This window comes from Platalea leucorodia (assembly GCF_965183815.1).
Source record: "Platalea leucorodia genome assembly, chromosome: 22".
NCBI lineage: Eukaryota > Metazoa > Chordata > Aves > Pelecaniformes > Threskiornithidae > Platalea > Platalea leucorodia.
In genome coordinates, this window is record NC_138844.1 from 339,843 (window position 1) to 354,919 (window position 15,077).

The window sequence follows — 15,077 nt, forward strand, 5'->3', positions numbered from 1 at the left end:
GAGCTAGTGATGCATGTAACAGTTTATCTGAGAAGGCCCAAGCCTGTGCTGTGCTGAACATCCAACGTGACCTTCAGGTCTGTGTTGTACTGTGCACATCCCTTGGCCGCAGGATAAACTCAGAAGTTCATGGTAAGCAAGGGGCCTGCAGACAGCTTCCACTCGCTACCCACAACGGCACCACCCGCGTGGCCTTGCCTGTGTCTAAAAGTGAAGCAACAAGTTCTCATGAGAACATCTGTTAGGAACAGAGGAGTTTTCTTGTGCGGGAATTACATAACTGATCGAATGACCAAAAGGGAGAGCTACCTCCACGGACAGGATCTACGGAGCACGCCGTGGGAAAAGCCATCCACTGCTGCATGAATGCAGGGTTCCCAGCATCAGAAGGCACACAAGATTTGCTCACTACCCATATTCATTTTTATTCTATCCTATTAAAACAGAGCTTTATTGAGCCATTTGTTGTTGGGCCTTTCTTATTGAGATCCAGAAGGAATCCTGCGTCGTCTCTCTCACCTCAATGCCTCTCCAAAGGCAGAAGAGACGACGCCCATCTTCCACAGTGAGAAGGAAAGCAATGTACCGCTTGGGCTGTTAACTGGCATGACACTGTTTCAGTTGGACATTAAGCATTGAAACAGACCCCAGTTAAACTCATTTGAGAGTAAATCTGCACCCAGACTTGACTATCATCTCCAGGCCTGACTCTGACAGGTATGTACTGCAGCTTTTCAGATAAATCATACAGTGGAGAACGGCTCCCCGTGCTCCTCCTGACCCTTCCCCAGCCCCACTGATCAGAACAGGGACCAGATGATGGACTTAGATTTTTCTCACTCCATGTTGGTTATCTGAATCAATACAGAAAAATTCCACTTGTAGTGTTCTGGGCATTTTGACCAAAGTGCAGACAGACCAGAGAAATTTGTTCCAGAAATCTGGGGGTTATATTTGGTTAAAAGTGGAATTGCTGACTGATATCTGCACTGTCAGTGTTAAGACTTCTCGTTCAGTCTGAATTTCTTTCACCTGGCCTTAGGACTGTCCTTCCCTGCTCTTATCTTTAGTCATCAACTGTAGAGTGACATCTGCATTGTAGTCATCTTCCGTGAACAGCAGAGAGAAAGTGATTTTGTAGGGAGGAATCACCTAATGTGATGTAGGCGTCTTCCGGATGACAAGGTAAGTGACTGCTTAGAAGTGCTTTATCTTTGTTTAATTAAACAGAAGCATAGTATGATTCACCCAAATAAAGACAGAAATTATTATCCATAGAGGACAATTTCTGAACAGTCTGAAGGGCCTATCTGAGATGGCATGATGAGTTCTCCCATGGAGGGGCCTGTCCCTCACCGTTAATTAGAGAGCTTAAAGCCAGAGTTAGACCTGAGCTATGCACGTGTTCTCTCCTCCTGCAAAGCCTTTTTCCTGTGCCTAGTTTGTGTAGTTTATTTGCATAGCAAACTTTTATCCCTAAAGTTAGGTGGGATCAGCCCCAAGACCATGACTGGTTAAAAAATAACAGATTAAAATAGGTGTATGCAAATGCTCTATAGGTCTTTCTTTAAAGTTAATTCCAGGAGCTAACAGGAGAACCAGAGAGGGTTTTGTTGTACCTAAACAATGAGGAAAAAATAACTGACTCCTACAATTGCAAACAAATCAATACCCAACAGACTGTTTTCCACTGGGAAAATATGCAAGGTTTGTGATGCAGCTTTTCCAAAAATATTAACCACAGCCGCCTTCTAATGTCAGGTGAGCTACCTTATGTTATTTCAGTCTTCTTTCTCTTCTTCCATATGCTATTGTTCTTCTGCCACCTACACAGGGCTTCTCTTTAAGGGAGACTCATCTATCTATGAAGTGAATGGATTATTGGAATAGAAAATAAATTCCAAGACATTTTTTTATTCTTGAAAAGAACTGCTCCTCCTGAAGAGTGCCTGGGACAAAGGTAGTTTCCTGGAAAGCGAGCCACATTCTTTAGTACTTTTTTGTTCTAATTATCAATAGGAAGGGGTTATAACGTCTGGGGTTTTCTGTGTGTGTGTGTGCCTGCACATATGTGTGCTTTGGGTCTGGCTTTTTTCTTATTAACTGAAAGTTGCATCCCCCGTCCCATTCAAATTATGTCAACGAAATCAGAACAGCTAGTTAAACAGGAAGTCTTCCCTGTCCTCTTCAATGTATGTGTAAAAGAAAAAAAACTTTCAAAAAAACCCTCCCTCTAGTGTTTGGATAAATTATGAGAGGAAGATAGCACGTGTGCCATTCTGTAAAAAGTTCATTTCACAGAATCATGGAAGAGCTGGGATTGGCAGGGACTTGTGGAGATCATTTGGTAGAACGCCCCACTCACAGGAGGGCCAGCTGGAGCACATTGCTCATGGCCATGTCCCATCAGATTTTGAGTATCTCCAAAGGCAGAGACTCCACAGCCTCTCTGGGTAACCTGTTTCAGTGCTTGACCAAACTCAACATACAACAACAACAACGTACCAACCAACAAAACCCTGTCTTGTTTTTAAATGGAATTTCTTGTATTTCTATTTGTGCCTATTGCCTCCTGTCTGTTCACAGTATGCTGAACTTGACCTAACCCTGAGTGGAGAAACAAAAGGTAGCATGTGCTGTCAGTTTTACCTTTTTTTGTGGACTTGTACTACTTTTCTTTTTATGTAGTGTGCAGGTGGGGTAGAAGTGAAGACACACGCTGATGACAGTAATCGTGTGGTACTGTGTACACAGAGTGTATGCAGGATTATCTGTGTTCAGTAGGTGATTCTTTTCTAGAATGAACCCCATCCACAGAATGATAGCAAGAGGGACTCGTTGCCAAAAAACCTGCTCTATCAATGAATTAATTTTTTCTGGGTGTTAAGGACCAGCCTTCTTTGCTTGGCAGCAGGTGTTAGGGTACCAGATCTCAGCTGGATAATGGGAGAAAAGTCTGCTTCAAAGACTGGGGCAGTAGAGTACAGTCCTCATCCTAAAAGGCAGGAAGAGTAAAATATTCTGCCATCATAAAGAAGACATATCTTCCTTTCCATTGACTAGAAGTGAAGTACACTCATTTGGAACAGTTGTTCTTGCTTATCAAATCTATGTGACGGGAACCACCTTCCCTCCCTCCTCTAAACAATCTTTGGCACTAAAAATACTGAAACACATCAGTAAAATATCACTTCCTCTTCTGGGGTCTTGTCCTATTACAAAGCAATATATATAAATATTTAATTTACTATTTTGTGTTTCTCTAGATTAACTAGAAAACAGATATGTAATGATTTCGGCAGTTTAAAAAAAAATGAGGGACATGACCTCAGCTGGAACCACACAGTGGTGACGTATTTCCAATTTTTGCCTTTTCCCAGCATTCCAGAGATCCAAGGCTCTCTCTTTTGTCTGGTATTGCTCTTGTACCTCAGTATTTTGGCGGGAAACATCCTCATCATTATGATCACTATGGTGGATGCTTCCCTTCACTCCTCCATGTATTTTTTCCTCAAGAACTTGTCCTTCCTGGAGGTTGGCTACACTATATCCACAATCCCCAAGATGCTGTGAACTTCCTCACACAAAGGAAGGGCATATCCTTTCTGGGCTGTGCCACACAGATGTATGCCTTCTCCCTCTTAGGGAGAACGTTGTCTGCTGTCTGCCATGGCCTATGATCGCTATGTGGCCATGTGCCACCGCCTGTGCTACATCACCATGATGAGCCGGAATAAGTGCTTCCTGCTGTCAGCTGTATCTTGGCTTACTGGGGTCTTGGCCTTAGGGCCACAACAGACAACCGTCTGGGCAGACAACTTTCATCTTTATGCTTCCATATGGTGGGCCCAACAGGATCAATCGCTTCACTGTGATCTGCGACCTCTGTTGCAGCTGGCTTGTGCGGACACCTACAAGAATGAAATCACCACCTACATAATAGCTGTCCTCTTCATCATGGTCCCCTTCTTACTCATGATTGTGTCATATGTCCAGATACTCCACACCATCTTCAAGATGCCATCAGCTGGGGACAAGAGAAAAACGTTCTCTACCTGCTCATCTCACCTGGTCGTGGTCACTCTGTTTTGTGGATCTGGCATTGTCACCTACTTGAGACCCAAAAGGTTTTGTTTGTTTTTTTTTTTTAATTCAACCAGCAGTAACAATCTGCTTTCTCTCTCTTACACGCTGATGTCTCTAATGATGAACCCCTTGATTTACAGCTTGAGGAGCAAAGAGGTGAAACAAGCCTTGGAAAGGCTGATAGCCAAAAGTATAAACATGTGACATGTTTATGAATTATATTAAATTAAATCTTGCAGTAGCTTTGCTATTGTGTGCATTACTGCTGGGACAATATGACTTGCCATCACTTACCAAAAATTCATATCTGCCTTGTAGCTCTGAGTCAATCCTCCAGATAATTCCTTTTTTATTTTGGGATTTTTTGTTGCTTTTCTTTTTTTTTTTTTTTAAGAGTTATTTTTCAGATTATTTCTCATGTCCTTTTTAGGGTAGGTTTGGCATACAGAACAAGCGAATCGCATGCTACCATATCCTCTACGTCCTGTCCTTCCATACAGAAATAGTTCCGTACTTTGCAGATATGTTGACCTGTGATAAGGTGAAACTCACAATATTCTCTGAATATTGTGAAAACGTTTATGTGGAGCTTATCTAAAAATAATTACCTAGCGATAGGAAAAGAAATTATCAGAGAAGAGGACAGTGGACCTAACTGAGAGGCACTCCACAAATATCTAAGACCTTAGTCTTCTGGTGAGTTCTGATTAAGATGTTTCCCAGACGAGCTCTTCAGCTCTATTCTGTGAAGAAAGTTTATTTGAAGGCCTGAATGGGTAATGATTCGCTTTACTTCAAACATCTTGAACGTAAAGAACTATGGCTGGGCTGATAACCCTGTTCTCCACTGGCATTGAATGAAGTGAAATAGATAAAGTAAAAACACAGTTTGTGTGTTCTAAACTAGATTTCTCCTGTAGTAAGAGACAAATTATTACTTAGACATCTCCATTGCTGCATATTGTTTGTGTGCGAAGTCAAAACAATAAGTTTATGTAAACATATCTATACCTTAGGCTTCTGAATTGAGAGCAGATGAAAACAATGTCCCTTTTGTGCAAATAAAATGTTGATTGTGGGATGAAAGAAACTGCTTGAGTGTTAAGGAAATGAGTGGTCATAGGGAGGTTGGTTTCAGACCTGTCATTTAAAAAGGAAGGTTAAAACTTCATTTATTTTTCCTTTTTTCCTCTGGTTGTGGTATGTACCCATCTGGAGGATTCATGGGATCCTAGTTTACCTCTTCACTCTTCTTATTTTCTCTGCTAATCTAAGAGAGTGGATGTGAAATTAGTCATTAAGATGGGAGAAGTGTCAGAGGGTGTTTTGCACCAGGAGTTGCTAGATCTTTATGATCCCAATAGGACAGACACACAGACTGTGCCAACTATCATTTAAAAAGCTGCTAATTAGAGCTAACACTGTAGAGGAGAGGACAGTATAGATAAAGCTGCATTACTTCAGGTACTGGGAACGCCAAGTTGTGAAGCATCAAATGGGCCTCTGATCAACATGCAGCATGCCATGTACATCCCGTCAATGGAAGGGTTACCCTGTTTTGGTCATTTGAGTTAGTATAGGATCTTTTAAAAAGAAAACAATTATATCCGTCATTTCTACTGTCAAACAGAAAGGATGTTCACATGAGTACTTCTTGCTGCACTGTTAGATAAAGACAAAGCCATGCAGGTGAGGTAATTGCTGGTACCAAGTGGGAGCTGCCCGCAGGCTCCTCTGTTAAAATGAGCTGCTGAGTTTACCCTGCAGCCAGGGGATTTGTGCAGTATAACACAGACCTGAAGACCACACTGGATGTGCAGGACAGCATAGCACTACAGCCTGCACTAACTCCTTCATATACAATGGTCTTCAGCCAAGATGCGTGCAGAGGTTGTAAAGAGATATTAGGAGTGGCTGCCACCTCCAGCAGCCCAGCCCAGTTCCTGGGGACCCGGGATCTCTGACCAGTCTGAGGGATGCAGCTGCTGCTTTCCCATCTGCAGGTTCAACCAGTAGCAAAGTTGAGCACCTATCCCAGAGACACATGGACAGCCCAGACAAGCACACACAGAGGACACTGACACGGCCGGTCACACAGACTGCCACAGCCAAGGCTCTGCTGCCATAAGCAGCCACATACAGGACCCACATCACATGCAAGCACAGGCAGATATGTCTCCTCCTCCTCTGGGGCTGGCAGAGACAGGAGGTCACTAGTGCAGGCACACACGTGACATTCTCTGGGTTCACAAGCACACGCACATTCACAGATCCCCCAAGCATCAGCACAGCACCTCTGTCTGCCTGGAACCCCTGTCTGGATCCTGGCCTCTGATCCCACCCATGGTCCCTTACTCGCTGGCTGGTCCAGCTCGATGCACTAGAACTCCAGGGGTGCCTCGCCAAAGCTGTGCCTGCAGTTTCTTAATGGCCCATTAATTAGTAGCTGGCAATTTTTGGTCTTTGCCATTGTCTCCATTACCTCTTGTCTACCAGGTTTATGTCTCTGTGTTCTAGTTCATAGCTTCTCCCTCTACTTATTATCGCCTTTTGCATTGAAAAGGTCCTTGACCAGATAACCCTAATGAAGCAGATGCTCTCGCCTTCCAGCTACCCCTAGAAGCACCATATTATGATTTTGGTGTTCTGGCAGGCTGCGGTGCAGAGGTATGATTATGTGGGGCAATTCAGACAGAAACAAATAAAACCCCAACTCTCGCTTGTTTACTTGTATCTGAATTACAGGAGTATCACATCTGCCCGGAATTCAGTTTGAGATTAAGATGCCTGTATCCAGGCATTGAAATGTGACTCTACATGAACTAAAAATCTGAACTCCTGTTATAGACAGAACATACCTCCCTTTTTTCCCCAGAGACATCGGGTGTAAGTGTTATGCAGTGGGTGTGCCGACTCTATGCTAGAGAATTATAAACTGACGCATGGACTCCCAACAGTAATCTGCAAAGACTGCAGAGAACTAGTTCGCGATATATCATGAACAGAACTTGTGCAAGGTACCATTATTTTCAGTAGGTTTTCTTCAGAAGACACTAAGAAAATGGTTGTCCAAAATATGAAGTATGTTGAAAAAGTGGGCTACATACTACCTACAGAGAAAAAAATCTTCTCTACATAATATGTGATATAATTCTTATGGTCTCCTCCTCTGAAACAGATTGTAACAATGTTAATCCATTTTATTTATCTGACATATACTGTGCCTTGTTATATGCTAATTTTTTTCAAAATGCAATAGACAAGCATCATAAGGCTCGTCCAGCAAGGACAAAATGACAGAGGGCTGGGGGTTTTATTTAAATGTTTGTTCTCCATTCTCTTTTGCTCTGCTTTTAGATCTTTAAAAAGGACCTGTCATACAATTCTGGGGAAGGGAAGCGGGGGGGGGGGGGGGGGGGGGCACACAGAAAGAAATCGTAAAATATCATGGAAATATTTTGTAATGTTTTTGACCTTGGATTCTGAAAGTCTTACGGTTGTGTGGAAACTATTTGTACTATTAACTGTGTTGTGATGCCATATGAAACTGAGTGTAACACTCATCTTCCTAACTCTACATCTAATTTCAGATTTAGAAATCTAAATCTATCTAGAGCCACTATACAAAAATAAAAACATCTAGAGAATTAGTTATGTGGTCTGTCTTAACCAAAAATTTTTGGATTAAAATAATGACTCTCTGAAGGGACCTCTATTCACTACCTATAAAAGAAGACTTGAGAAATATGTACAATGTAGATGTTTAATATTAGATGACAGGAACCCTGCTTTTCATGTAAAAATTCTGCTTCTTCTATGCAGTCCAGACACTGGTGAGCCCATTTCCTAGGCAGACACAAAATTTCAGTAAAACCAAATTTTACTTAAACTATGTAACAGGCTATCAATTTCATAAGCAAGAGTGATACTTTCAAATTAGCAATTAGTTTTGTCACTTTGATTGTGGTATTTGGAGAGGACACGTATTTAAAATGATCAGACTAAGTGATGCATGTGATTCTTCTTCATCAGATGAACAGTGTTTCATTCTTGTAAAGCCAAGAAAACTTGACAGGACTCCAGAACACTAACTACTAAACATTTTCAGAGAAGAAATCTTTCTTTTCTTATCCATCAAGGTTGATGCAGACATTTTGCCTTGCAGGGAATTGTGTCAATTAGATGAGAATATTATATGGATGGCATTAATCTGATCAAATGCAACTACCTATAGGCAAACATCTGCAGCTGAGTTAAAATCTCCTCATAGACCGCAGATAGAAAAACAGCTTCTAGGACATCATTTGACTGATACATGTCATAGAAATAATATCTAACCCACACCTGATTAGGACCAGGACTCCATACAGCAATCGGAAGGAAAATCAGCCCTTCTACTCTGTCTGGGGAACTGCTCACTGGAAACTGGAACAGCAGTTTTCCTGGAAGAGCCACCTTTTGTAGTTGTTTTTCCTTCCCACTCACGTACCTGTGTGCCTACAGTCGAGGTGGATTTTCCATCCCACTTCCTTATGTCCTCTCCATGGTCACACAGATAAAACCACAGGGTGGCCTGTGTGTGTGCCCACTATATCTTCTCTCCTGAGCAGAGGGACACTTACTCCCAATGGCTGAGATCCTGGTCCATACAGGTGAGGAGTAGGACATACCCTCTTCGAGTTGCTGGACCTTCTGGGACAGTTTTTCCACAGCTGAGATGCAGGTTCGTAGGGAGGAAGAGACTTTCTTCGTATTGTTGGAGTTGGCTAGACACTTCATCCACCATTGGTCCCTCTTCATCTTTCCAGCTCATTATAAATCACGTAGAGCACAGTTAATTCCCTCAGGTACTGGATACCTCTCTCCATGGTGGTCCACTTGCCTGGGTGACGTATAACATCTTCCTTGAAGGGATACCTTTCCTTCACGCCTGACAGGAGTCACCTCCAGAGGCTGAGGGCTTTTGCCCCTTTTCCAATTGCTTTCTCAATTCCCCCTTCCCTAGAAAGAGATCCCAGCTGCTTGGTTTCCCTGCCTTCTAATTCCAGGCTACTGGCCCCATTATCCCAACACTGGAGCAGCCGGTGGGATGGCGAAGAGAATCGGAAGGGTAAAAGGGAAAAAACTCGTGGGTTGAGGTAAGAACAGTTTAATAATTGAAGTAAAATAAAATAAAATAGTAGTAGTAGTAATAGTAAGAATAATAATTAATAATTTCAACCTGATCTAAATAATTTGTGCATCAAAGAGAGCCATGTATGTTACGGGGCTGTGGAGGGGTTGGTCCACGGGAAAGCCAGATGAATGGCCATAATTGGAAGTGAAATTCAAAGTAAGATGATGACAACAGAAGGGACAGAAGAAGTGATGTTATAAGGAAGGGACAGGACTGGTCATGACAGACAGCACTGGCAACTTGAGAAGTGTGTCATGAAAGATGAACATAGAGTAGAAGAGACAGGACGGACCCAGATGGAGCTGAGCTGGTTCGGGTGAAGTTGGTTGCCTGATCCTGGTACCTGAAATAACTAGCTTATACCAAGAGAGCACATTCAAAATGCAGGAAGATCAGCTGGAGAGAAAAAAAATAATGCAGCTGAAAGGGACTAGTGGGCCTTGAGCAACCTAATGTAAGTTTGGACTTGACCCTGTGTTAGGTCACATATGGGACCAGCTGCTCTCCGGAAGCTCCTTTCAAACAAAACTGGGATTAGACTGACTGCACTGGAGCAATGATTCCAATCAAGAAAATCAGTCATCCCCTCTTCCCAAGGAAGGGCCAAAGAAAGATACACATTTCCTGTATTTAGGTCTGGGTCTCATTTCTAGAACAAAATGCTTGAATTTGATGTAAGTGGGAGCTTGGGGTGCAAACTAACCTGCCATTGAATTCAGGAGAGCACTACCATGCAATTCTGTTACTTAAAGAAAGGGACCTAGTGCCTATGGATTTGCCTTTCAGACATCTCTCTGAAAATGCCATGTCTCTCCCATGTGGTCTGTGTCCTTGTTGTCATGCATTTGTGCATTTCTGAAAGACTCTAGTGCAACTCCAGAGGTACCAGACCTACTTGTTACAGCTGCTGGATTGTTCCCTACACCTAGATGGATCAGTTCAGGTGTTTTAATCTTGAGCTGAACTGTGCTGTAGTGTTCTGAATCTGGGACTGACTCTCCCTTGGGTGCCTGACCACATCCTCATGTTCCTAAATATCTCTGTCTCTTTGGACTACACATAACTCAGATCATGTGGTAGAAACTTAACCCCCAAGGAAAAAAATTCTGCAATGCCTTTGCTTTGTGGAGTCGCACCAGCTCGTCACAATAGCCCCTTTATCTTTACCACCAAAGCAGCATAAAACTCTTGGTACGATGTCTCTGGTTCTGAGTTGTGCAGGGCTCCAGGGACAGGTTCCCATCAGATCCCTGAGAGATCTTTCTTTGGAAGAGTCAGCAATAAATCCACACCTCAGTGCTTTGCCCTTGCCATACCTCAGAATTTCCAGGCCAGCTAAACACAGAGCAGGCGGGAGCCAGTCTATTATCATCAGCTGTTGGTTTAACTTAGTACTAAGAAGCTCAGGAGAGCAATCAGTTACAGAGATCTGTGGCTTTGGTGAACAGACAGAGGAAAAGGATTGAGTCAATGTGGTAAAGAGCTACAACTGCAGAATCAAAAGTGCTGCATAAACTAAAGAGTAAAATCTGCAAAGACAAGCGTGGTAAGTCTATTGAGTCAAAGGGAGGGAGCAGACAACTGTTGGGGATGCGGGGAAAGGAAAAAGAACAAAGGTTTAGCCTCATCTTTGGATATCTTCACTGAATTGTCTGCAGCGTATGCAGTTACAAGGGACCTAGATGTCTGCGCTCCCATGTTTGCCAGTGAAGGGATCTTTGACAGCTATAGAGCTGACTTGAAGTAAACATGATATTCTGTTGCTTAACAAAAGTATCTGGCATATTAAGACATGTCAGAGAGCTTGCACATCCAAATGCCTTCCCCAGGAAGGGATAGGATCCCAGGCATCCTTTGCTGTTTACCAATTCTGGTTTTATGTCTAAGTTACACAAGGGCATTGCAGAGAATGACAGACATTTCTTTACGATCCAGCATCGGACAGAATTTTGAAAATAAAGAGAAAAAAAGTAAATTCAGTGATCTAAGACAAAAAAAGCAAAAGCAAAACCAAACCAAACAAACCCAAAGCAATCCCCTCAAGAAGTCCTTTATAATTCAGCCATGAGCTGATAAAATTAACATGTCAAGAAGAAATTCTTCCCTTTCTTACAAGGACAAGACAGTCAACTCTGGTTGCCAGAGGGTGTACTATGAATCCACATCCCTCTATGTGTGCAGGTACATCTATATTTCTACATGAGACTATAGCTGGATATCCATTCTATGAAAAGCATTCCATTAGCAAGTTGTCGATTTTGACTGCAGTTGAAGAATGCACCACGGATTAGCTTTGTGTCTGTGTCTGATCCTGAGCATGGGTCATACCCCTACACTGGAGCTGTGAGGCAGGTGTACACAGCTTTTTCTAAGGTAAATTGGTTTGTATCTACTTCTATAAGTTCATACTTACATTAAGGTATAAGGAAACTGCAGTGACTGCATCTTTCATACCTAGACAGCACAGCAGCATTTCTAGTGTTTCAAATGATTCGTTATTGAGTCATTCACAAAGAAGCTCCATTTGAGAGGAACAGAGGCTTCACATCTTGGAAAAGCATCCAAAAGGAACAACATGTTAGGTTTGCTATTTCCGTTCAAGGTAATAACAGGAATGCCGTTAATGTAAAATCGAAGAAATATCATATGAATTGAGTAAAGTTTGAGCATTTTGCTCTGTATTTACTCCTACTGCAAAAAGTTCAATAAAAAAGTGAATTTTGTAGGCAATTTCAACATTTTGGAAAAAAAGAATGAGAGACCATAAATCGTTTCTCTCTCTGAGACTGGATGTGCACCAAAGCACCAGGATGAATCATCTTCTGGAGATGGGTGAATCATGGACTGAGAAGAAAAGTGGGGACTTAGAAGGTCTAAGTATGGACCTCAGTAACATAACTTTCACATCTAAAATTGCCCATTTAGATCCAGACTAATCATGTTGCCCTCCTTTTATTAGCAGAGGAGAGGCTGGGCAATGAATGAGGGGTTTGCAGTCCATCCTAAGGCAGGGTGTTTACAAGAGATCACAGGAATCCATTCTGACTTTTTCTTTCCACTAATCAAAGGAGATGATTGTCTCCTGCTAAAAACATCCTACAGTGGGGGCCAGATGCTTAAAATGTGTGTGGTTAGTGTGTTTTGAGATGTCCGGTGGAGTTCAGGAGGGAAAATAACAGGACGTCTCAATTGGCACTTTCTGACCCCATTTAGGCACCAGAATCCCCCTACCGAAGGCTGATGAGTCACCCATCATAAAAGATAATATTAGTAGCTCTAACCGGGGTTAGGAGAAATACTCTGAAAGCTCCATGTTGAATCACCGCAGACATGTTGGGACTCATGTTTCTATTTCTGGACGTATTTCTGGGGGAAAAAAAATGTTACAGTGGGTTTTCATAGTGGAGATTAAGGGATCTCATGTACAAATATATAAATAGATTTATATATGGACATAATATTTTATTTATATAAACACTGTCCATGTTTCTTATCATTATTTCAATATATATATATATCTGTGCTCGTATACATGCATACGAGCATGTATAAAATACTATGGCATCCATAAAATATTATGGACAGTGTTTATATAAACACGTATACATATCTATAAGCATACAGTATATGCATATATAAAACATATGTAGACTACAGGCATACATTTTATATATGTATACATACCTATGTATATTATATATACATGTGCATACACATGTATTTTACATGTGGAGCTATGATTACTGGGGGATTTGTTTCTGAGTCATAATTTGATCCGTCATGTGGGATTCATGCATTTTTGTCTTCAGTGAGCAAAATGTGTTTAGGGCAACTGTGAAATTCAGATGGTGGAGAGTCTATGGAGCAGACCATCAAATCTCAACCAAAATCCTTGACTTTCCCTTCACAGCTTTCACCAACACGCTGGAAAGAAAATGTCCAATGAAAGCACTGTGACAGAGTTTCTTCTCCTGGGATTCTCTGATACTCAAGAACTTCAGATATTACACTTTACGGTATTTCTGGGGATTTATCTGGCTGCCGTGGTGGGAAACCTTCTCATCATTGCGGTCATAGCTGTTAGTAATCACCTTCACACCCCCATGTACTTCTTCTTGATGAATTTGTCCATCTTAGACCTTTCAACCGTCTCTGTCACCCTCCCTAAGTCCATGGCCAATTTTCTGTTGAATACCACAGCCATCTCCTATTCTGGCTGTGCTGCCCAAGTCTTTTTCTTCCACGTCTTCAGTGCTGCTGATCTTGCTTTACTCACTGCCATGGCATATGACCGTTACATTGCCATCTGCAAACCTCTTTACTACAAGACAATCATGAAGGGGACTACTTGCATCCGCATGGCAGCCAGTGCATGGCTCAGCTGCGTCCCTTACTCTGCTCTCCACACTGGGAACATCTTTAATTTATCCTTCTGCAAGTCCAACATCATTGACCAGTTCTTTTGTGAAGTTCCACAGCTTCTCAAGCTTTCCTGCTCTGATTCATACTTCAGTGAAGTTGGGGTTCTTACGGTTAGTTTCCTTTTAGTCGTCATCTGCTTTGCTTTTATAAGTATGTCCTATATTCAGATTTTCACCGTGGTCTTGAGAATTCCTGTCAAGGAAAAACAGCGTAAAGCTTTTTCAACCTGCATCCCTCATCTCATTGTGGTCTCCATGTTTGTTAGCACTGGTTCTTTTGCCTATCTTAAGCCTGTCTCCAACTCCCCATCAGCTCTGGATCTCACAGCTTCTCTTCTCTATTCTGTGTTGCCACCAGTGATAAATCCAGTCATATACACCATGAGAAACAACGACATCAAAGTTGCCCTGCGAAAATTAACTGAGCACAGATTATTATGCAGAAATAAATAATCAGTCTTTCTTCACTAGACTTCCTCTGTGTTCTTGGTAATGAGCACTTCATTTTCCAGTAACAGTTTATATCTTTGGGACTGGAGGACTTTTTTGGGGGAATATTGTTTAAAGATTTCATTATACATGTAATTTTGACTTGCTGATAGCAGCAGCTTTTGCAAAAGGATACATCAGTAATGGAAAAAATCTAGGGTAATGCTTACAAACACTTTACATATGCCTGCCTGCCTGTGTCTCTATCTCACCTTCCCTCTGCTCTATACATGCTTATGGAGTATAAATTTATAATTGGCCTGTTGTGGGAAAGGGACATATCTAGGTGTGTATGAGAGAAAGACCACCCAAGCAGTCGGGACATTTATTTGCAAACATGAGGAGAAACCCAGAGAGGTGTTTTGGTGGTGCCCATTTGGTTATGTCACCACTGGCATGTTTTTTGTTTCTTTATTGCATCAGGTGCATCACATACTAGTGTGACTAGAGTGCAAGGTGTGCATCTGTTTTATCATCATTTTACATCTAAATAAATGACTGTTCACAAGATCTGCTCTGTAACTCATCTAAACTACCCATATAATTGCACATCTTCCCTTCTCAAAGTAAATTATCACTCCCTTCCATGTCCTCCCACCCTCACACCCAAACCCTCACAGAATGGAATCGCTGTTGCCTAATTTTGAGCAGCTAAATCATTTTAATTTGTTGGAAATCCCAGAAGTTTTGTGTGTGATTCTAAACACTGAATCCTACTTTTGCTTTCAGACCAGATAACCCCATGAGAAGAAATACCTATTTATCATCTTTGTGCAGTGAGCATGGAGGGGTGATTCAAGTGACTAAACAGCTACATTTTAAACTCTGCAAAGTGCTGTATTAGGCTTGCAGTTGCTGTTTCTGAAGAGTGTGGCTCTCATGTTGGCTTTCTGTCATGTTCTCTT

The 15,077-nt window shown here is 41.9% G+C and overlaps 1 protein-coding gene and 1 pseudogene across 2 annotated transcripts; both read left to right on the forward strand.

The window, feature by feature from the left end:
* The first annotated feature begins 3,471 nt into the window (after positions 1 to 3,471).
* On the forward strand, positions 3,472 to 4,290 carry LOC309600098 (olfactory receptor 10A4-like; annotated as a pseudogene). Its single transcript has one exon. The product of its transcript is annotated as an olfactory receptor 10A4-like (transcript).
* An 8,907-nt stretch (positions 4,291 to 13,197) lies between these two features.
* Positions 13,198 to 14,136, forward strand: LOC309600099 (olfactory receptor 14I1-like; the record flags this gene model as incomplete). The annotated part of the gene is made up of 1 exon (XM_082332165.1): positions 13,198 to 14,136. One exon carries the CDS (start codon positions 13,198 to 13,200, stop codon positions 14,134 to 14,136), a length of 939 nt encoding a protein of 312 aa, XP_082188291.1.
* Between the last annotated feature and the right edge of the window lie 941 nt (positions 14,137 to 15,077).